The following is a 23,683-nucleotide window of genomic DNA, read 5'->3' on the forward strand; positions in this document are numbered from 1 at the left end:
CATTTGTTTTCTGGCACTGCTTCTTTTATGTCTTCTCCCTCAGTATCTAGCACTGGTTCAGAAGTACTCATTTCCATCCGTCAAGTCATCTTTTATTCATCCCTCTGGTGTGGGGTCCCTCTATTAGCTACTGAATTTCTCTAAGATCTCTATCTTGAAACCCTTCACCTCCCTGGCCTGCCCCCCTTTTGGCCATATCCACAATCTCTTTCATGATTTCCTTGACTGGCTCTGTCAGAAATCCTGTGAAGTCATGCACAGTATCTTCTCCAGCAGGAATTTATTGTTTCGGGCTTGATGGCTTTCATGGCCTTTTCCGCATCAACAATGGCATCTTCAATGGTGTAATCCTTCCAGACTTTCATGATGTTCTCTCCATTGAGGTTCTCTTCCATAGCATTGACAATCCTTTCCATAGAGTACCATGTGTAAGGAGCCCTAGAGGCTGAATTGGAGATGTTGTGTTTGGGGGGCAAGTATATTAACATCTTTGGTGTTGAACTCATGGGGTTCTGGGTGGCCGGGGTCATTGTCCAATATCAAAAGAATTTTCAAAGGCAAAGTATTTCCTGACTTTAGGGACAAAGTTTCAATGGAACCACTCCAGAAAAAGGGTTCTCACTGTCCAGGTTTTCTTGCTATACAACCAAAAGACTGGCAGTAGGTGTTTATCTTTTTCCTTCAAGGTTTAGGAACTTTACAGATAAGGGCAGTCCTGATTTAACTGTATTTGCACAAAACAGCAGTTAGCTTATTCCTTCCCACCTTATATCTTGGTGCTCACTTTTCTTCTTTACTAATGTCCTATGCAACCAACATTTTTCCCCCCAGAATAGGACACTTTTGTTGGTATTAAAAACCTTGAGGCAGATATCCTTTCTCTTACTGGTTTTCTTTTCTTTTCTTTTTTTTTTTTAAGAATTTTTAAAAATTTATTTATTCATGAGAGACACACACACAGAGAGGCAGAGACACAGTAGGACACAGGAAGAGAGAGAAGCAGGCTCCATGCAGAGAGCTCGACCTGGGACTCGATCCCATGTCTCCAGGATCACACCCCGGGCTTCAGGCGGCGCCAAACCGCTGCGCCACCGGGGCTGCCCTCTTACTGGTTTTCTTAATGGCATCTGGGAACTCATCTGTTGTCTCTTATCAGCAGAACCTGCTTCTCCTGCTGTCTTGACATTTTTTAAACTAAACCTCCTTGTAAAATTGTCAAGCTGTCCTTTGCTGGCATTAAATTCTTCCACTTTGGATTCTTCACCTTATTTTTGCCTTAAGTTGTCATATAATGACTATTTTTTCTCAAATCATATTAGAGTCTATAGGTATGCTTTTCTTATAGCAATCCTATGCCTACATAAAAGCTGCATCTTCAATACAAGATAAAAAGATATATCACAAAAAGTGCAGTGTTTTGCACCTGCTGGCATAACTACAATGACAGCTTCATGAATTTCCTTTTCTTTTTCACAATGGCCCACATGCTGGATTTATTTATCTTGAAATGGCGGGCAACTGCAGTTGCAGACCTCAATCTACAGTATATATCAAGTAATTTGACTTTGTGTAATGTCATAACTTTTCTCTGCTTCTTGGAAGCACTTCTAGCATTACTACTAGCACTTCATATGAGTCTCATGGTGTTATTCAAGGTTTACAGTATTGCACTAACACTAAACACAATGAAAAATATGCAAGAACTGTGAGAAATCACTTTTTTTACTGTAATATACAATTTTCTGGAAAGACCAACTGGTCACATGGAGATGATCAGTGTCACAGAGAGTTGCAAGCAGATAATCATAAGACTTGAGCTCACTGTAATAGCAATAGGAGGTGGCTGCGAAATTATTACAGCAGTATGCAATATAGTTAATTTTATGCGATTATGATTTAATACTGCATCTTTACATTTGTTCACATTTCTCTTAACTGTGAACTGCTCCATCTAAGTGTTTGTATGAGTAAGTTTTGATAAATGTTAACTTTTAATAATAAGACTTATGTATATTGTATGGTAGTAATAATAAAAAAGACTAGTATCTACGTATATTTTATACATTCATGATATTATACCTTTTTCACAGTTTTTTCAATATTACTAGGCTACACAGTTCGTCTTTAAGTTTTTTCTTACTGTTACAAATCTCCAAAAAAATCTTTCAATATATTTATTGAAAAAACCCCACATATAAGTGGATCAATGCAATTCGAACCCATATTGTTCAAGGGTCAAATGTATTTTGCCAAAGGCGCTAAAAACCTTTCTGCTTGACCTTTAGTTCTCCAAAATTCCCAACAGTAAAAAACTGTGAACACATAAAATCCAAATCACAATCTTGTCAAAAGTTTGAGCAGAGGAGGTCTTCTCTCAGCCACCTCTCTACTGGCCAAATCTCAGAAGGAAATGTATTAAAAGCCCTGCCTTACTAATTGTTCCCACCACTTTTCTGTTTTTAATGAATTAATTATTTTGAGAGAGAATGAGAGTGAGCAAGTAGAAGAAATGGCAAAGGAAGAGAAAATTTCAAGCAGGCTCCATGCTCAGCACACAACCTGATGCATGGCCTGATCCCAGGACCATGAATTCATGACCTGAGCCGAAATCAAGAGTTGGACACTTAACCAACTGAGTCACCTTAGTGCCCCCTCTCTGTATTCTTAATTCTAAATTAACATGGTAGCTACCGCACTGGTGCAACAAATCTTTAAACGGTAAAACTGTTTGAAGGAGTTTGTTTTTGACAAAAATGGCATAATTTTAATGAAACAGACTTTGTTAGCAGTATTTTAGAAATGATTTTAAGGTTAAAAAAAAAAGATCTCAACTTACTCTTCAGCAGGCAGGCCAATTAACAACAACTTGTCAGATTCTTTCCAATAAGCCACATGGATTTGTCTCCCATTTAAAAGAAGGGATGAGCTAAGAAAAAATAGAGTGAAAGTAAAGTTAGAATATCTTTAAATGTCATAAAATTATAAACAGTCACTCATAAAAGATTACACATGGTTTGATTTAAGAACTGCATGCTTAATGAAGCAAATTTCTTGGCATATACCTAACTGCCACACAGAAAAGACAAGTAATTATATAACAACAAAAATATACCCTGAAATATTTTTTTAAAACCTACAAAAAGCTCTAGGTCAAACAAAAGTAGACCTATTACAGTAATAAGTACTGAAATTCTTTCACTAACATTAGGTGATTGTATGCTATTTTTCTCAAAAGAAAGTTTCCAATAGTAGGCCAATTTTTTTAAAGATTTTATTTATTTATTAATAAGGGACACACACACACAGAGAAAGAGAGAGAGAGAGAAAGAGAGAGAGACAGGCAGAGGGAGAAGCAGGCTCCATGCAGGGAGCCCGACGTGGGACTCGATCTCCGGACTCCAGGGTCACATCCTGGGCCGAAGGCAGGTGCTAAACCGCTGAGCCACCCAGGGATCCTAGTATGCCAATTTAACAAATATTTTCTCACTGCTTATTTATGAACATGATTTATTAAGAGAAACTACAAAGAAAGGAAGACACGGTCTCGGCTCACAAGATAATAATTCAATACAGGACACAGATAAACAAGTAACTAAAATGTAAGTCAGATTTAAACACGTTCTCAAGGGAACTTTTTTTAAAAAAAGTTTTATTTATTTATTCATGAGAGATACAGAGAGAGTGAGAAAGACACAGAGACATAGGCAGAGGGAGAAAGAAGCAGGCTCTCCTGCAAGGAGCCCGATGCGGAACTCGATCCTGGATCCTGGAATCATGTCTTGAGCCGAAGGCAGAGGCTCAACCGCTGAGCCACCCAGGCATCTCTCTCAAGGAAACTTTTAGAATAATGTATATATTCATTGTGATGATGGTTTCAGGGTCTATACATCTCTGTCAAAACTCATCAGATTGTATATTTTACATATATGCAATTTACTGTACTTTAATCAAGTTGGAAAACAAATTAAATATGTTCTTTAAAGAGATATAATAATGAACTATGAAAACATAGAGAGCATAATGATTCCATCCTGTAGTGTGGGTAGGTGGTGGGAAGAAAAGAAAATAAACACATATTCAGTGTTTTATTTCTTTAAATGAGAATACATGTATTAGGTTTTATTTGTTGAGTCCTTAGGATATAATGTACCTTTTATACTGCAATAGATCAGTGTGTAGATTTTAAACATGAATTGCTAAATAGACTTTTTTCAAAAGGAATATTACTTTTGCCTTAATAAAGCTTAAATATATATATGCTTTTTGACAAATATTAGATTCTTTGTATAGTCATACATTAATATCACTATAGATTTAAAATAGTGTGTACAATAAGACACACATATTGCTAAGGAGTCATTTTCATATTTATTGTTTCAAAAAAATTTTTCTACCTATTTTTACTGTTTCCCACATGTTTAATCAATATCGTATCATTAATAACAAGACCTAAATATCAAATAGCATCTACCCTTTACAGTAAAAAGAAATAAATCAAATCCACATGGAGAAACTTAAAACAAATTTTATTTCCAAAAAGATTAAAATGGAGGTCTGCACCTTGAAAACATTATACTGAGAAGCATCACAAGTAACCACATATTATGATTTCATTCACATGAAATGTCCAGTACAGGTTTTTTTTTGCATGGCATGAAAATATTCTAAAATTGACTCTCATGCTGGTTGCACATATCTGCAAATATACAATCACCAAATCATGCACTTTAAATGGGCAAACTGTAAGATAAATGAACTATATCTCAATAAAGCTGTTTAAAAAAACAAAAGGAGGTCAGTAACATGTTTTTTTTCCCACATCATTAATTTATATGATTTCCTTTAATGCTAAAATGTATTATTTTTTACTATTACTGTTATTTTTATTATAGCCAAATGCATACTATTTGCTAGACATTATGATTCTTTCAATCTAATCCTCTACAGGCATTACCATCACTATTTTTTTTAGTTGTTAGATTTTTATTTAAATTCCAGTTACTTAATATACACTGTAATATTAGTGTCAGGTGTACAATATAGGGATTCAATACTTCCATATATTGCCCAGAGCTCATGATAACATGTGCACTGCTTGATCCCCATCTCCTAGTTAGCCCACCCCCTCCCTACTATGTCCCTCCTGGTAACCAGCAGTTTGTTCTCTGTAGTTAAGAGTTTGTTTCTTTGCTTTTCTCTCTCGTTTTATCTTCCCTTTGCTTGCTTGTTTCTTAAATTTCACAAGTGAGTGAAGTCACTTGGTATTTGTCTTTCTCTGACTTATTTTGCTTAGCATAATACTCTCTAGCTCCATCCATGTCATTGCAAAGATAAAGACTACACTAAAAAAGAGAAATACAGGCCAATATCTCTGATAAGTATAGATGCAAAAATTCTCAATAAACTACTAGAAAACCAAATCCAACAATACACTTAAAGAAAGCATTCACCACGATTAAGTGGTGGATTTATTCCTGGGTTGTCAGGGTGGTTCAATATTTGCAAATCAATCAATGTGATTGATACATGACATTAATAAAAGAAAGGATAAGAACCGTATCATTTCAGTAGATGCAGAAAAAGCATTTGACAAAGTATTATATTCACTCATGATAAAAATCCTCAACAAAGTAGGTTTAGGGGGACTACACCTCAATATCATAAAGGCCATATATAAGAAAAAACCCAGCTAATTATCATCCTCAAAGGGGAAAACAGAGCTTTTCTTCTACTACCAGGAACAAGACAGAGATGTCCACTCTCACCACTGTTATTTAACATAGTACTGGAAGTCCAAGCCTCAGCAATTACACAATGAAAAGAAATAAACGGCATCCAAATCAACAAGGAGGAAGTAAAACTTTCACTATTTGCAGATGATATCATACTCTGTATTGAAAACCCAAAAAATTCCACCAAAAAACTGCTTCAACTGATATACTAATTCAGTGTATCAGCAGAATACAAAATCAACATACAGAAATATGTTGCATTTCTCTACACCAATAATGAAGCAGCAGCAGAAGAAATTAAGGAATCAATCCCATTTACAATTGCACCAAAACCCATAAGATACCTAGGAATAAAACTAACCAAAGATGTAAAAGACCTGTACTATGAAAACAAAAAAAGCAACTGAAGACATCACAAAGAAATGGGAAGACATTTCATGCTCATGGATGGAAAGAACAAATATTGTTAAAATGTCTATACTACAATCGATACATTTCATGCAATCCCTATCAAAATACCACAGCATTTTTCACAGAGCTAGAACTATCAATCCTAAAATTTTTATGAACCACAAAAGATCCTAAATAATGAAAACAATCTTGAAAAAGAAAAGCAAAGCAGGAGGCATCACAATTATGGACTTCAAGTTATATTACAAAGCTGTAGTGATCAAAACAGTTTGGTACTGCCAAAAAAACAGACATATAGATCAGTGGAACAGAACAGAAAATGCAGAAATGAACCCGCACCTATATGGTCAGTTAATCTTTAACAAAGAGGAAAGAATATCCATAGGGAAAAAGATAGTGTCTTCAACAAATGTTATTGGGAAAACTGGTCAGCTACATGCAAAAGAATGAAACTGGACCACTTCCTTACACCATTCACAAAAATAGACTCAAACTGGATTAAAGACCTAAATGTGAGGGGCACCTGGATGGCTCAGTGGTTGAGTGACTTTGGCTCAGGTCATGATCCTGGGGTCCTGGGATTCAGTCCTGCATCAGGGTCCCTGCGGGGAGCCTGCTTCTCCCTTGGCCTATGTCTCTGTCCCTCTCTCTATGTTTCTCATGAATAAATAAATAAAATCTTCAAAAAAAAAAAAAGACCTAAATGTGAGACCTGAAATCATAAAAGTAGGAAAAAATATAAGTAATAACTCCTTTGACACCAGTTGTAGAAATATTTTTCTAGATAGGTCTCCTTAGCAAGGGAAACAAAAGTAAAAATAAACTATTGGGAGGGATATCATCAAAATAAAAAGCTGCAAAGGAAACCATCAATAAAACTAAAAGGCAACCTATGGAAGAATGGGAGAAGAAATTTGCAAATGATATATCTGAAAAAGGATTACTATCCAAAATCTACAAGGAACTTATAAAATTGAATGCCCCAAAAATGAATAATCCAATTAAAAAATGGGCAAAAGACATGAATAGACATTTTCCCAAAGAAGACATCCAGATGGGCAACAGACACATGAAAAGATGCTCAACATCAATTACCATCAGGGAAATCCAAATCAATACTACAATGAGGTATCCCTCACCCCTGTCAGAATGGTTAAAATCAACAATAGAAGAAACAATAGGTGCTTGGTGGAGAAAAGGGAAACTTCTTGCACTGTTGGAAATGCAAACTGGTGCAGATACACTGGGAAACAGTATGGAAGTTCCACAAAAAGTTAAAAATAGAACTACTCTATGATCCAGCAATTATACTACTAGGTATTTACCCAAAGAATACAAAACCACAAATTCAAAAATGATACATATACCGTGATGTTTATAGCAGCATTATCTACAATAGCTAAATTATGAAAAGTTCCCAATGCCCATTGACTGATGAATGGATAGAAAAGATGTGTGTGTGGGGTGTGTGTATATAAATGGAATATTACTCAGACATAAAAAATAAAAATCTTGCCATTTGCAATGATGTAGATGAAGCTAAATAAGTTAGAGAAAAAAAGTATCATAAGATTTCACTCAACATGTTTTTTTGAATGCAAATTTAGACATTAAATGTAGCCTCAGTTACTAAAGTCTTAAAAATGAGCCCTATGATTAAATATAACTTTTATTTAGGAAAACAAGGAAATTCTTTCTACTGTATTGCAGATCTTATCTTTTAAAATCACAGAAGTGTCATTTTTATCAGAAGACGGTAAAAGTTAAAGCCTTAAAAAATCCAACTTTATACTTTATGTATTATGGGGCTCTTAAAATCTGAGATAATGTTTTTTGTAAAGCCTAAAATTGTTGAGTTAAGAAAGAAAAATGGGTTGTAATCCCCAGATTTTATTAAAAAAAAAAAAAAAACTCAAAAGTTTTGAGCACTCTCCTCCCATAACTTAAATGTGGCATTTCAAAGTCAGGGCTTAACAAATCAATGTGGAATGGGATATGTGGCTCTATAACTGACTATATGGTGTATTCTGTTTTTCCAAAGGTTATTTCACAGAAGTCTTGCTTTTTTATCATTGAGTGAACTTGCACAGGTAACACTGCATTCTGACTCCTTTTCTTAAAGTGTTTATGTTTTCTATCTTTTTCTGTCATAGTTGTAAACAGACTATTTTGAACTACAAGAAAAATTCAGTGTTCAGTCATTTTTACCAATCAAAAAAGTACTGCCTAGCAAGTTAATAATCAAGAGAAAAATATGTAAAAGCCTAGACTCAACATAATGCCATGCTTAAGAGATACCACCTTCATGAATAAATTCTAAACTATAGGTCATTTGTCCAACTCTGCTATGTAGTGTGCCAAAACACCCCATCTACAGCTGTATGGAGAACCTATACCTCTATATAGGTGACTGGTAGAAATAACTTGGGTGAGAAACAAAATACCTGCAGATACCACATTTGCTGTATAGTTATCTATACGATAGATATAAGTATATTTGTATAATAGACACTTATCTTAGTATTTTGTCAGAACCAAGGTACAGAACTTGCAAGAAATAGAATTAAAGTTAAATTAAAATCAATTCTTACCTAGTAACTTGTGTCCCAGTTACATTTTCCAACATGTCACAGAGTGTAAGAAATATTCCTCTCACACTTTTAAGTTTCTGAGATGCATCAGATACTGGACAATGATAAAGAATTTCCTGCTATTAAATGAAAACAAACACAAATGATCAACCCCCCATATTTTTCAACCATTATTTTGGTAATGGAAAGTTCAGATTTTACTATTAAGAACAAAAAAAAATGAATCCTTTCAACTTCAGAGGTAGTTTAATCCAAACAAACACAAAGAGGGAACTATGTCTGGAATTTTAACACATTACCCAGTATTTAAAACACTATGTCTGAAAGTAAGTTACAGACTGTCAAAACTGGTTATAATACTAAAACATATACTGAGTAGGACAATGATTAGTTAGAATAATTCAAGTAATTTCACTGTTTTAAACTTTAATCTCCTTTACAATAAGCTCTCATAATAATATTTTTCATTATACAAATTTTCGTATCTCCTCTGGTAGCATATCTACACAGATGCCACGTGTAACTATGAGAGTCTTTAAATTTAATTACTTTCCTTATTGACATTTAAAAGATGATCTTTATCATCTTTGGTGAAATCATCATTAAATCTTTACTTAAACCCAAGACAATACTACAGTTAAATTTACAAACTAAGTATATAAAATTATAGTAGCACAGATAGAAAGTAGTATTATGATGTTATAATATCTATCTTATATTTAAAAGTGTTTGCCCACCACAAATTAATCTGAGTTGAAACTTTTAAAGAAAGCACATTATAAATTATGGAAAAGGGATCCCTGGGTGGCGCAGCGGTTTAGCGCCTGCCTTTGGCTCAGGGCGCGATCCTGGAGACCCGGGATCAAATCCCACGTCAGGCTCCCGGTGCATGGAGCCTGCTTCTCCCTCTGCCTGTGTCTCTGCCTCTCTCTCTCTCTGACTATCGTAAATAAATAAAAATTTTTTAAAAATTATGGAAAAAATAGATCTAGTAGATAATTTTTAAAAACTTAATATTTTTTTTTATTTTTAAGAAGAGCATGTTCCCAGTAAACAGTTTCACAAAATAAAATATATTTCAAAATCAGGATGTGCATTGTGCTAGAACTTCTATACGAAAGGATGAATCAGTCTGTATCTCACTTTTTTGTTATGACTTAACATGCTGTTTTTCTCACAAGGCAAATTAAAAGTTGGCAATATAAAAATTTCTAAATAGAAACCATAGAGAATTCGGAGTAGCTCCCAGTAATGCTATTCAATATTTAATATCCCTAAATATTAATACAGCTACTATGGAAAGCCCAAACTCCTAAAATACATTTTTTCCTTGGTTCTCTCTCTAAAGCGTTTTCTACATCTTGTTTTGGTCTCTCTTTACAAGAAATAATTATGTGACTTAGTGTCCATGTCTTGGCAACTTTTACATTAGGACAAATATAAATGATAAACTGGACACACCTTTTTAAATACTTATTAAGCACATTCAGTACATGCAAATTGCTATAGAATATGTTGGTCAAATACACTCTGCCTAACAGTCAAATTTTCTTGCAATATTTCTAAGGTAAAAACAGTTATAAAAATTTTATCTTTAGAAATTAAGCCAAACATCAGTTAAGATCTTCAGTCATGCTTACTTAACATATTTAAACCTTGACTAGTAAATACACATTGCATTTAGCCAAATATTAAACACCACTTTAAACAAATAACCATATAGTAGTCTTTGATTAGGTTCTTGAAATTTCCAAATCTTATAACTCTTTTTTCCACCTCTGCAGCAAACAGCCCAGAAAGCCTCACTATTAAGGACCAGGCATACTCTACAGTTCCTAATCAATTTAATTAGCTGTATTTTTAGGTACTTGTTAGTAGCATGCATTTGCAGCAGCTCCCACTCTGTACAGTAAGAATAAAAAGCCTCTCCTAATTATAGTGTTGATAGAGGGCTGTCAGCAGACAGAGACCTGTTCATTTGAGAAACATCTACACATTTTCCCATGGAAAGAAAGGCAAAGATGACAAAAGGCCTCAGCGGTATTCTGCTTCAAGATGACCTATTAAGTTTCAGGGTGCTACCATCCCAGAATTTTGTTGTGTGTTTTACAGAATAAATAGTTAATTTTCTCACTTGTTTTAAAAGTAAAAAAAAAACAGTTACTACATGCAAGAACTCAGAATAATTAATTTTAGGTCCCTATATTTTCAGAACACAGAAAATTACAAAAAATACATGTAAGTAAATCCCTTCTTTTCCATTTCAGTTACTGATGAAATTTTGTTATACGAAGATGCAACACAAGGAAATGCACGCCTTGGATAAAACGGCTTTGGCAATGAGAATAGAGCCTGCAAGGACTTCAGGAGCAAAGAAATGTAAATTAGTAAAAACTTCTTAGATCTCACTTCTGTTTGAAGCATTATGGTAAACTAAATGCTTTGAGAGACCCTCATGCTGTAAAACAAATAGAGTTATGGCTAGAACATAACTTGTTGAACTGCCGGATATGTAAGAAGTAGAGAGGCTTCTAAGGACATCTTCTCTATACCCTTTCAATCCCCTTCCCTGGAACTGCTTTGCAAGCTGCAAAGCAAGCAAACTGCAATCCCATCCCTCACCTGGGACTGGTGGGCAGAAGGACAGAGGCAGGGATGTCTTGAGGGTTGATGCCTACAATAGTGTCAACCAGGACACTGAGTATTGGGCTAACCTAGGACCACTGTGTTAAACCCGGACTCTTACAGAGGCCTGAAGTACCCTAGGTCAGTGGCAGAAACAGAGGAAGCAAATTCTCTCTGGAGGAATTCTTTCCCACTTTCCAATCACAGGACTCCCAGAGATAAAATCGAGCAGTAAGTCTAGTCGGTGATCATCAAGGACACAAGGAGGCAAACCACCACACATCAGAGTCCTCTTAGGACTTAGAGATGGAAGAATGGGCAGATACAGAATAGAAAAGAACACAGAATATGTATGAAATACTTAGAGAAATAAAGTATAGAATCACTAAGACAAGCAAGTAACAAGAGACTAGGCAATATGGAATATGACCAGGAATATGGCAGATTTGAAATGTAGATTAAAGACTTTTCAGGAACTCCTAAAAATGAGATTTTTAAAATAGAAAACACAATAGAGAGATTAAAAACAGTTTGAACATAGCAGAAGCAAGAAATCAAACAAAGAAAATAAGAATAAGATTCCTTATAGAGGAACGACTGATGGTAGACTTAACCACAATTACTTAAGTCAGAAGACAAAGGAATACTATCTTCAAAGAGATTAGAGAAAATAACTTTCTACCTAAATAAGCAATGCCATGTGTCAACTTCATCTTCTTCCTCTCTACATAAAAAATCTACATTTTCTTGCCTCCTTGCATTGAGAGAAGTTCATATAACTAGTTCTAGGCACTAGAACATGGGCAGAAGTGGTTTAAGCTAGGACTCTGAAGAACTGTCTCATGGGATATTAGATGCTTTTTCCCTTTTCTCCTTGGTGAACTAGATGCAAACAATCCAATGGAGGACTCTGAAGCCTTTGGAAATTATGGAACCACTAGATGAAGGGCTCCAACCACTGAGCCACATGAGCAGGAACATTTATATTGAAATGAGAAATAAACTCCTATTATGTTAAGCCACTGAGACATCAGGATTGTTAGAGCAATTGGCCTATTCTGACTAATGCAATGTAGAATTACAAAGCACCTTTCAAGAAGAGGTGAAAAAAAACACTATCGGATAAGTAACAACAAAAAGAATTCACCATCAAGAGACTTTCACTATAAAGAAATGCCTAAAATATGTCTTAAGAAGAAGAAAAATGATCAAATAAGGAAAGTCTGAAATGGAAGAAAGAATAGTGAGTAAAGAAAATGGTAGAATGTATGTAAATTTAAAGGTTTATTTGTTTGAAGTATAATGCATAAACCATGCATTTTATAATGTATTACTTACATGTTTTATAATGTATATAGTAGAATAATAATAAATAGTAGTAGGACTAGTATAATTATCCCCAATTTCTGAAATTAAAGAATAACAGCATGGGGCATCTGGGTGGCTCAGTCGGTTAAGCATCTGACTCTTGATTTCAGCTCAGGTCATGATCCCAGGGTCCTGAGACTGAGCTCCACATTGGGCTCTGAGCTGGGTGTAGAGCCTGCTTAAGATTCTCTCTCCCTCTCCATCTGCCCCACTCCCCTAATCCCTGCTCGTGCGTGTACACACTCTCTCTCTAAATAAAAATAAATCTTTTTAAAAAATGATAGCACTAAAATGTTGAGGAAAATAGCATGTATGTGAAGACTGGATAGTTGGAAATAAGGTGTACTAAGGGCCTTGAATTATTTTGAAAAAGAGTTAAGGTAGTGTATAGAATCTGCTAAGACAAATATAAGATTTTAAGAGCAATCACCAAAAAAATAGAGCATAGAGCAACCAATGATAGAGAAGGAAAATATTATGGAATAAGTAGCTCAAAAAGAATTCTTTAAAGAAGATGGTAGAAACAAATTCCAATATTTCAGTATAATCTGTATAAATGGATTCAATTAGGCTTGTCAGAAGACTGCTATGTGTAAGAGACATATCAAAATCATAAAGACAAAGAATAACTGAAAAAAGTGATTATTCACTTGAAAGACTATAAAAGAGTCTTATTCTCTTCCTTTGCACTTTTGAGAAAGCACTCACCTCTTCCTTTGATGTTTCTGAGTCGAACTGCAGTGTGAGATACATAACGATGTGAGGAGTGTTTAGGATATTTTGCTGGATACCTTCAACTTCTTCTCCCCATAGAAGTTTGACTAAATCACTTGTGTTGGACTGTGCCTTTTTCTGTCTTGGTTGAGTTGCTTCCTTTTTCACAGCATATGCATTTTCAAATGTCAGTTTTACCTTAACAAAACAATGTGTTAATTTTTCAACAAGAGAAGGTCAGCTGCAGTTTTCACAAAGAAGGGTCTGTACATGCACAGACATTTAGGCATGCTGAATACAGCTAAAAATCATCCTAGAATATGAGCTCTTTGATGGCTAGGAATATGTATTCTATTTACATTTGTATTCCCAGCTCCTAGCCTAGTTTTTGGCATATATTATTATTACAGATTTTGGCACATATTATATTTGGCACATATTATATTTATTGAGTAAATTTATAATTCTCTGTACAAAAATTTATTTATTTAATCACGTATTCTAAGTTACTGACAACAAAGAAATGCCATGGAAAAACAAAAATTCATAAGATCATATAATTTCAAAAGGAGGAACACTGTATTATGAATGCTGATAGCTCATCTGGGAAGGGTAAAGGAAGAGATTCAGGATTAAGAGGAACTGCATACAACCAGATTAGCTTTTTTTCCAAGTGAGGTGATATCCAAATATTTTTCTCTTAGGCATTCCTTGTAGTCCTTTAAAATAAAGACCGAGGAGGAAAAAAACCTACCAACATACTGGATCTGGGACGATGAGCCTGAGAAAATTACCTATCAGTTTTACCAAGATAGTTTTATTTTCACAGCCTGGTGTCATCAGAGAAGATTGGTAAGAATCTAGAATGTGGCCATGTTCTAGTTGTTGAAAGGTAGCTTCCATTTCTCAATTACTTTTCCTTGAAAAAGGAAATTGTGTCTAGATGCCAGTTGGCCAAAAATAACTTGTTCATTTTAAAGAAGCATCGATGTGTGTCTTGACTAAAAGAAGTTTTCACTAGATACAGCTAATTTCATGTAGTAAGAACACTATCATAAGTTATATAACCACAAAGTAGTCCTGATGTTTAAAATCTTGTCAAAATACAGAAGAGTAAAACAGGATATTCTAACTGTAATAATCCATAAGTTTCAAATTTAAACATTAAAGTATAATGACTCTTTTAAAATTAGATTAAATTTTAAGTCAAAAGATAAATTCATGTTTGATCAAGAAAAAAATCTACTCAATATATTTATGTTACATCATCACACGGTATTTTAAAAAAATCATGTACAACCTTAATATATATAATTTTTATTTGTCAATCATACCTCAATAAAGCTGGGAATGGGAAATGTCTAGCCAGTATTTAAAAGCAGATAAACTATACACATTAAATTCCATTTTAGACAAAAATCTTTAAAAGTTATCAAGATAGGGGCACCTAGGTGGCTTAGCGTCTGATTCTTGATTTCAGCTTAGGTCATGATCTCAGGGTCTTGGGATCAAGGCCCACATGGGGCATAGAGGGGAGTCTGCTTGTCTTCCTGTCCCTCTGCCCTTACCCCTGCTCACTGTCTATCTCTCAATCTCTCTAATAAATAAATAAATCTTTAAAAAAATGATTATCAAGATAGTAATAATCTCTAATTTTTAATCATTTATTACAAGAGATGCCATTTTTAAGGCCAACTTTATTTAGTTATTTATTTTTTAAGTTCAATTTGCCGACATATAACACCCAGTGCTCATCCCGTCAAGTGCTCCTCTCAGTGCCTGTCACTCCATCCTCCCCACCAGTCTCCCTTTCCATTATCCCTTGTTTCCCAGAGTTAGCAGTCTTTCATGTTCCATCACCCTCACTGATATTTTCCACTCATTTTCTCTCCTTTCCCCCTTTATTCCCTTTCACTATTTTTTACATTCTCCAAATGAATGAGACCATATAATATTTGTCCTTCTCTGATTGACTTACTTGACTCAGCATAATACCCTCCAGTTCCATCCACGTCGAAGTAAACGGTGGGTATTTGTCATTTCTAATGGCTGAGTAATATTCCATTGTATACATAGACCATATCTTGTTTATCCACTCATCTTTCGATGGACACCGAGGCTCCTTCCACAGTTTGGCTATTGTGGACATTACTGCTATAAACATTGGGGTGCAGGTGTCCTGCTGTTTCACTGTATCTGTATCTTTGGGGTAAATCCCCAGCAGTGCAATTGCTGGGTCGTAGGGTAGATCTATTTTTAACTCTTTGAGGAACCTCCAGACAGTTTTCCAGAGTGGCTGCACCAGCTCACATTCCCACCAAGAGTGCAAGAGGGTCCCCCTTTCTCCACATCCTATCCAACATTTGTTGTTTCCTGTTGTGTTAATTTTTCACCATTCTCACTGGTGTGAGGTGGTATCTCATTGTGGTTTTGATTTGTATTTCCCTGATGGCAAGGGATGCGGAGCATTTTCTCATGTGCTTGTTGGCCATGTGTATGTCTTCTTTGGTGAAATTTCTGTTCATGTCTTTTGCCCATTTCATGATTGGATTGTTTGTTTCTTTTAAGGCCAACTGTATTTATTTATTTATGTATTTATGTATGTATGTATGTATTTATTTATTTATATTTGTTTGTTTTATTGGAGTTCAATTTGCCAACATATAGCATAACACCCAGTGCTCATCCCATCAAGTGTCCCCCTCAGTGCCCGTCACCCAGTTATCTCTCCCCCCCTCCACCCCCCGCCCACCTCCCCTTCCACCACCCCTTGCTCATTTCCCAGAGTTAGGAGTCTCTCATGTTCTGTCTCCCTCCCTGATATTTCCCACTCATTTTCTCTCCTGTCCCCTTTATTTCCTTTCACTATTTTTTATATTCCCCAAATGAATGAGACCATATGTTTGTCCTTCTCTGATTGACTTTAAATATGATAAATACTAATACAGCCACTCTTTTTAAAAATGAGCTTTATATATTTATATTTTTATAAAAGATATTAAGCATATTATTTTTAAAAATTTATCATAATCCTACCAGCCCATTCAACTGTTAGTAATATACTATAAAACAAATTTGTCCTGATGAATAAAAGACAAAAATCTAAATACTGTTTTTTGTTGACAAGGAGTGACTATTTATGATTATATTCAATTTTGCTTCTCTATAGCTGTCTGTGGCATCTGAAGGGCACTAAATTATCTGTCTACCTAAAGTGAATTAAGCTAAATAAACATCTTTTCTAAAATAAGTCTCAGATTTATTTTATTAACAAGTAGAAAAGAGACACGAGGCCTAAATTCATCATATGTATATATTCAGAGTAAAGATAAACTCGGTCAAGATCAGCAGCAATCTGTATAGAAAATAGGAGGGGAGAAATTCTTCATAAAATTTTCCTGAGGCCTTTACAAAACATGTAATATTCCAAATGGAAAAGATCAGCCTTTACTAAATTTTTTATGTTTGCTATAAACCTATTGAAAAATGGGCCCTCAATACTACAGTGTATCAAAAAAGGCTGAGTAGAAATTTGGGAGGAAAATAATAAGCAAACTAAACAATAATATACAAAAATTAGAGATCCTATATGGGAACAATTAAGCGTTATCTGAGGAAACTTTATATATAGTTAAGGTCAGAGACAGCTGAAGAGACACTGTTTTAGAAATGATCTTACAAAGATGAAAAAGAATATTTTGGTGTGAGTTTTGACCTAAACAAGAACAAGTAAGCATTAGCCTAAAGACTACATTCTCAGAGTTGTATCTATTCTAGTAAGTAATGCTCAAAATGTGTATACATAAATAGAAATATAAAACATAACCACAAACATAAAATCCTTGAACAAGGATCTCATGAAGTGGGCAGCCCCGGTGGCGCAGCGGTTTAGCGCCGCCTGCAGCCCAGGGCGTGATCCTGGAGACCCTGGATCGAGCCCCACGTCGGGCTCTCTGTATGGTGCCTGCTTCTCCCTCTGCTTGTGTCTCTGCCTCTCTCTCTCTGTCTCTATGAATAAATAAGTAAAATATTTAAAAAAAAAAAAAAAAAGGATCTCATGAAGTGAATGGCTTGGTGGTTGAGGGCCTTTTTACCGGAGAATGAGGATTTAAGGGTGTCCAAATAAAATACACGGGAGCCTTTGGTGGTGTTCCTTGAAAATGTGAGAAATCTAAGAATTTTAGGAAATCCTGAACCCAGAGCTTATGACAGGTTAGATGTCCTCAGCATTAGTCTTTGGTGAGGAGGTATGTATGAGTGGAGAGGATGGGGAGAAATCTGACAAAGCGAGCATAAGATGAGTTGCATCCTAAGGAAGTTAGGTGTCACAGAGGCAGGTTGGGTCTGTTGGAGTATCTGTGAGAGCTTTGCATACCAGTGGTAAACAAGGCAAAAGGTGGTCTTCAGAGAAAGAAATGTGCCTCACAACAGGGAAAGCATCTTCCAGCTGAGATTCTTGTGGGTAGAGAGGTCAAAAGATCAGCTGTGACTCACCAAAAATGACAAAGGGAAATGAGGTGGTAAACTCAAAATAAAAATTCACTAATTTTACTTTGGGCAGCAGTGACAACCTAAAATTTAAGACTAGTTTGTTATGCTTAGTGAAAAATGACATACTTGAAAATGAACTAATGTTATACTTGGCAAACAACTGCACTTCTTTTTTGTGGTATAAGGACGCTTTCTCCTCACCATGTTAAAAACTCAAACAAATACACTCACCACAGACCCATCCATTAAAATTCTTTTAAGAACTATTTTAGCCACCATTCTTCAGATTTAAGTAAAGTCAGCTCCATAATGCAAAGATAATTACACTTCAGCAAGACATTTTGAAAAGTTTACATGTTAAGTAGCTTTAAATGTCAGGATATCTGGTTGCTTTGATAAAATAATAATGGATGAGACAAATAACTAAATCAAGAGTTATGCGCTATTTTTAAAAAGGGGTTGATATACATAAATATTAAGGAATATATTTTACAGAAAATTTTATTAAGAAACATCTAGAGTGGAGTGCCAGGGTGGCTCAGTTGGTGGAGTGTCCAAATTGATTTTGGCTCAGGTCATGATCTCAGGGTCATGAGACTGAGCCCCAAGTCAGGCTCCACACTTAGCATGGAGTCAGCTTGGTGTTCTCTGTCTCCTCCTTCCTTTGCCCCTCCCCCAGCTCATGCTCTCTCTCTCTAAATAAATAAATAAAATCTTAAAAAAACCCAAATAAATAATCTAATATAAAATAGTTTACATGAAACTTCTTATAGAGGATTTTCTAGGATGCAGTTGAGTGTCTGCCTTTGGCTTAGGGCATGATCCCGAGATCTGGGATCGAGTCCTGTATCAGGCTCCCTGCAAGGAGCCTGCTTCTCCCTCTGCCTATGTCTCTGCCTCTCTCTCTGTCTCTCATGAATAAATAAATAAAATCTTTTTTTTTTTTAATAAATAAAATCTTTAAAAAAAAAGGGGGGGTGGGGGTTTCTGTTGTTCCTCCGAGGACATTAACCTGTGACATGTTTCATCATTCCTCATTGCTTGTCTCCCTCAAAATTTTTTTGTGTGTGTGCAATTTGCCCATCCTTTCTTCCTTTCCTTCCAGTTCAGGAAATGATGTGCCCTTCCCTGGATCAAAAGACATGCCCTCCATAACTCATCACTTCCAAAATCTTGTTTCTTTAATTATCCCCTCTCTACTTCTATCTTCAACCCTTCCATTTAACAAGCAATGTCTCTTCAGCCTCTGTCAAACAAACAAGCAAATTCTTTCCTACCATGCCATCCTCTTCACAGATGGGAACCAGAAAGGTTGTTAGAATCTGAAGCAGCTCCAAGAGTAGACCAGTCTCAACTCTGCCCCATGGTTCTCATGGGGTCTCTCTTACAGTATCTATACTGCTATTTGCCTGTCTGATTCTTTCTCCTTCTGTCTGGCAGATGCTTTGAATATTTCTCAATCAAAATTCTGAAGAAATTGAGTCAGACTCAACAAATGATCTCTCCTTGATCCTCTTCTCTTTTGGGCAATCTCACTGTGTTATTCAAGATGAAACCTGGAAGGGATCTTGGACTTTTCTTTATCTTGTAGGAAGTATTGTCCTTTTTGTCTCATATTATTTTAAATCTAATCTACTCCTTCCTCATATCCACAACAATGCTCTGCTTAGGCCTTTATCACCTCTCTTCTGGACTGCTGTGAAGGTGGTCACCTGGTTTCCCAACCTCTAGTCCCATTCAGAGTGAAATATTCCTAAAAGGCAAATCTGATCAAGCCAGTCCTCCACTTTAAAATATCAACACAGATGGTACTTCTGGGTTCTGAGAATAGAGATTTACAAATTTATTTATTTCTATTTTTTCCAGTCTATTTCCTAGTATTTCCACAGCATATATATCACTTTTGTGGAACAAGGCAATAATAAAAATTAAAACATTCCACCCAACCATCATCTCCTTTAAAAAGACTTTTCCTGGGATGCCTGGGTAGCTCAGCACTTGAGCATCTTTTGGCTCAGGGTGTGATCCCAGGGTCCTGGGATCCAGTCCCGCAACAGGCTCCCTGCAGGGAGAGCTTCTCCCTCTGCTTATGTCTCTGCCTCTCTCTTTGTGTCTCTCATGAATAAATAAATAAAATCTTAAAAAAAAAAAAAAAAAGATTTCTCCCCTTCTCCTGGACCTAAAAAGTACTTGAGAGGTAAGAGTCTAAGACTAATGTTCTACAGGCTGATCGCCTATAAAAGGAGTTGTCTTCCTCCAAAGCTCCAGGAAAACAAGCTATGGCCCAGTGCTTAATACAATCAATCCTGGTCAACTGCAAAATTTGAACCCAGGCTCCCTGATCAAGCCGGGAATGGGTGGCATACACTATAATATTTATAATTATGTGCTTGTTAAATAAATGAGTGCATAGAGCTGCAGCAATAAAGGTCACAAAGTTAGTAATTAGAAGGGCACTTGCATCTTTGTTCTTGTCACTTTAGATATAAAACCTTTTTCTCAAACTCACAACTTCTTATTTAAAAAATTTCAAACCTACAGAAAAGTTGTAAGAACATAATAATTGCCCACGCTTTATTTCTCACCCAGTTTCACCAATTGTTAACATTTTGTCACATTTGCGTTTCTCCTTTTCTCTTATTCCCCTCTCCTTCCTTCCTCACCCCCACTTTCTGTATTCAAAAAAAAATTTGGCTGAATCACTTCAGAATTATCTGCAGACAATTTAATGCTTCATTGCTGAATACCTGAGCACATATCTCCTAAGGATAGGGGCCTTCTCCTACCAAACAAATACAATTATCACACTTAGGAATTCAAATATTAAATGTAATACTGTTCTCAAAGTCTGTGCCCAAATTTCCCATATTGTCCCAATATTGCTGTTCCCCACTGCAATCCAGGATCAATTAAGGATTAGCTAGCTACTGTATTTAGAAGGATGTTACTTCAGTCTCCCCTAGTCTAGAACAATTCTCTAGCCTTTTTTTTCTTTCAGGACAGATAATATTTTTGGAGAATCTAAGACAACTATTTTTGCAGAATGTTAAAACTTGGCTTTATTTTTTTTTTAAGATTTAATTTCTTTATTCATGAGAGACACACAGAGAGAGAGACAGAGACACAGGCAGAGGGAGAAGCAGGTACCCTATAAGGAGCCCAGTGTGGGACTCGATCCCGGACCCCAGGATTATGCCTTGAGCCAAAGGCAGACGTTCAACCGCTCAGCCACCCAGGCGTCCCAAAACTTGACTTTAAAAGAAATTATTTGGGCTTTTTGTACCTCACCTAGTAAGTAAGCTTCACCTCTGGATTTCATTCTGGTATTCTGAATTTATTTATAACAGGCTCATTTAAAAATCAAGCACAGAACTGCAGAGTTGGAACTGGGCTCAGATACATTTGTTCAAATCTCCTCTGATTATAGCTGAGAAAACTGAAATCCAGAACAGTCTAGCAACTTGCTCAGAGCCAGGTTTAAATGGAGCTCTGACCTCATTCTACCACATTACCGCATGCAGATGTAGCTCCCGAGGACATGCTCTGTCAGATGACAAGAAGCTTTCAGACCATTTTTATACACCGAGTAGAAGTTTGAAAATTGCCATTAGATATTTCCAAATTTAAATGTTAAAAAGTCTCATACAGTAGTCTTTATAAATAAGCATTCCTCTTCTCTGACTGCTTGAATAACTGTTTCAGACGCCAAAGACAGAAAGCAGGTAAAGCAACTTTTTCTGGGACCTCAATTAGTCTGGCCCTCACTTCTGGCCCAGCAGGGACGGGGACCCACCCAGGTTGTGTGAAAAATAGGAAAGATCATGCACTGGAGTCAGTTTCAGCTCCCTGAGTCATTAATTCTGCAACCTTGGAGAAATCATTACATCTCTCTTAGATTCTTTTTCTTCACATATAAAACAGAAATACAATTATTGGTACCTTACAGACTGTTATGAAGAATAAATGAGATTACTAAGAGAAATGATACTAGCAAAACACCCATGTACTGCTTGGTATGTACAAACACTAGTTCCCTTTCCAATTCTACTCCCACCTTCCCTGAACCTCCTAGTTTACATGGGTAGTAGGGACAGGCTTATACTTTACCTCCCTTCCAACACTAACGATTTAAGAAAAACATAGTTTACTAATTAACATTATCTCTGGCTAAAGGAATTTTAACTATGTTCTAAATCATTATTAAGGAAACATTATGCTAAATGCTGGTACTTACTTTTGAGTATGACACAGCTATAATACCAATTCTGCTAGTAAAAAATATGCATATATGTTTATACTCAAGGGGTTAAACTAGAATAAAATATTCCAAAATATTAATCATGAATATTCTCAGATGGTGGGATTTTTTTGTTAAAGATTTTATTTATTTATTCATGAGATATATATATATAGAGAGAGAGAGAGAGGCAGAGACACAGGCAGAGGGAGAAGCAGGCTCCATGCAGGGAGCTCGATGTGGGAGTCGATCCTGGGTCTCTAGGATCATGCCCTGGGCTGAAGGTGGTGCTAAACTGCTGAGCCACCCAGGATGCCCAGATGGTGGGATTTTTTTTTTTTTTTTTTTTTTAGATGGTGGGATTTTAAAAGATTTTGTCTCTTACTTCTTCACATTTTCCAATTTTTACAATAAGCATGTATTACCTTTATAATAAGAAAAAAGTTTATTTTCTAAAATAATAAAAAGATTTTAATAATACACATCTTATGATGGGATTATATTCTCCAATTATATACTGTCAAAATCACTGTGAACTTATATCAGGAAGGCAAGAACGTGCCAGAGTGCTGGAGTATAACATATTCTCTGAATATGATAAATTCAAGCAATTCAAAACTGTTTTTCTTCCATTTTCAAAACAAACTGCTGTTTTTTTCATTTAGGCACAGGGTGTACATATTGGCACGTAAGAGCTGTGTGTGTGTGTGTGTGTGTGTGTGTGTAAATACAGAACCACACTTAATGCAGCGAGATGCTCATGCCATAAAAGGCAAACTGGGCAAACAGCAGATACACGACTCCTATTTCATACTTAACGAGGACATGCAAATAGTGGGTGGAATTCTACCAAAATATTTAAATCATTATTTCTTCCTTTTTTTTTTTTTTTTAACTTCTGAGTGTGCTTAGCTGAACTTGTGCATGTTAGTTAAACATCAGTAAAATGTGACTTCACTGTAAACATAATTTGGGAAAACAGAAGAGACACGGTTGAACTCCGGCAACAGTGGCAGGCACCTGCAACTGATGGAGGTGAGAAAGCAAAGGCCCTGACCCGGGGCTCATGTGCAGCCAGTTTACTGAGGGGAAGCTGAGTTAGTTGTTACAATACTGTAATTCTTCCTTAGTGATTGCTAAGTAGCTGCTGTCTGAGCCTCATCAGGTGCGCTAGTACCCTGGCTCACCCTGGGACCACTCCACATCTGGGACAACAGTGTACTCTATTTCAGCACGATGGCTGCTATCTGCCTGATTGTTAATATTTCAAACACCACCCCATCTCTACTGGCATATCTCTATCCATTCCTAGGCACTGCAGGTCACTGGCTATACCATGGTTATTCTAGCACCTTCATTTTGCACTTCCAAAGGCAGCTACTTGGATAGAGCATCCATGTGTGTCTTTGGGGCGTGTGTGTGTGTGTGTGTGTGTGTGCATGCACGCACGCATGTGTGTTTTAAGAGAAAGAAGAGAAAAAAAAAGAAAGAAGAGAACATAAGGGAAATGTTAT

General features: G+C 36.0%; 1 protein-coding gene across 4 annotated transcripts in view; it reads right to left on the minus strand.

Moving 5' to 3' along the window:
* INTU (inturned planar cell polarity protein) overlaps positions 1-23,683 on the minus strand; it is an 83,487-nt gene that overhangs the window by 29,548 nt on the left and 30,256 nt on the right. For all 4 annotated transcript variants that reach the window (XR_012000929.1, XM_072755289.1, XM_026014283.2 and 1 more), the window contains exons 4-6: positions 13,436-13,639; positions 8,735-8,853; positions 2,837-2,926 (exon numbers count right to left, since the gene is read on the minus strand). Coding sequence is in view for 3 of the 4 variants with exons in the window: in XM_072755289.1 (XP_072611390.1) it covers positions 2,837-2,926; positions 8,735-8,853; positions 13,436-13,639 (413 nt within the window). In the remaining variant the exon portion in view is untranslated. The remainder of the gene's footprint in view (positions 1-2,836; positions 2,927-8,734; positions 8,854-13,435; positions 13,640-23,683) is intronic.

Source organism: Vulpes vulpes, chromosome 4, assembly GCF_048418805.1.
Source record: "Vulpes vulpes isolate BD-2025 chromosome 4, VulVul3, whole genome shotgun sequence".
NCBI lineage: Eukaryota > Metazoa > Chordata > Mammalia > Carnivora > Canidae > Vulpes > Vulpes vulpes.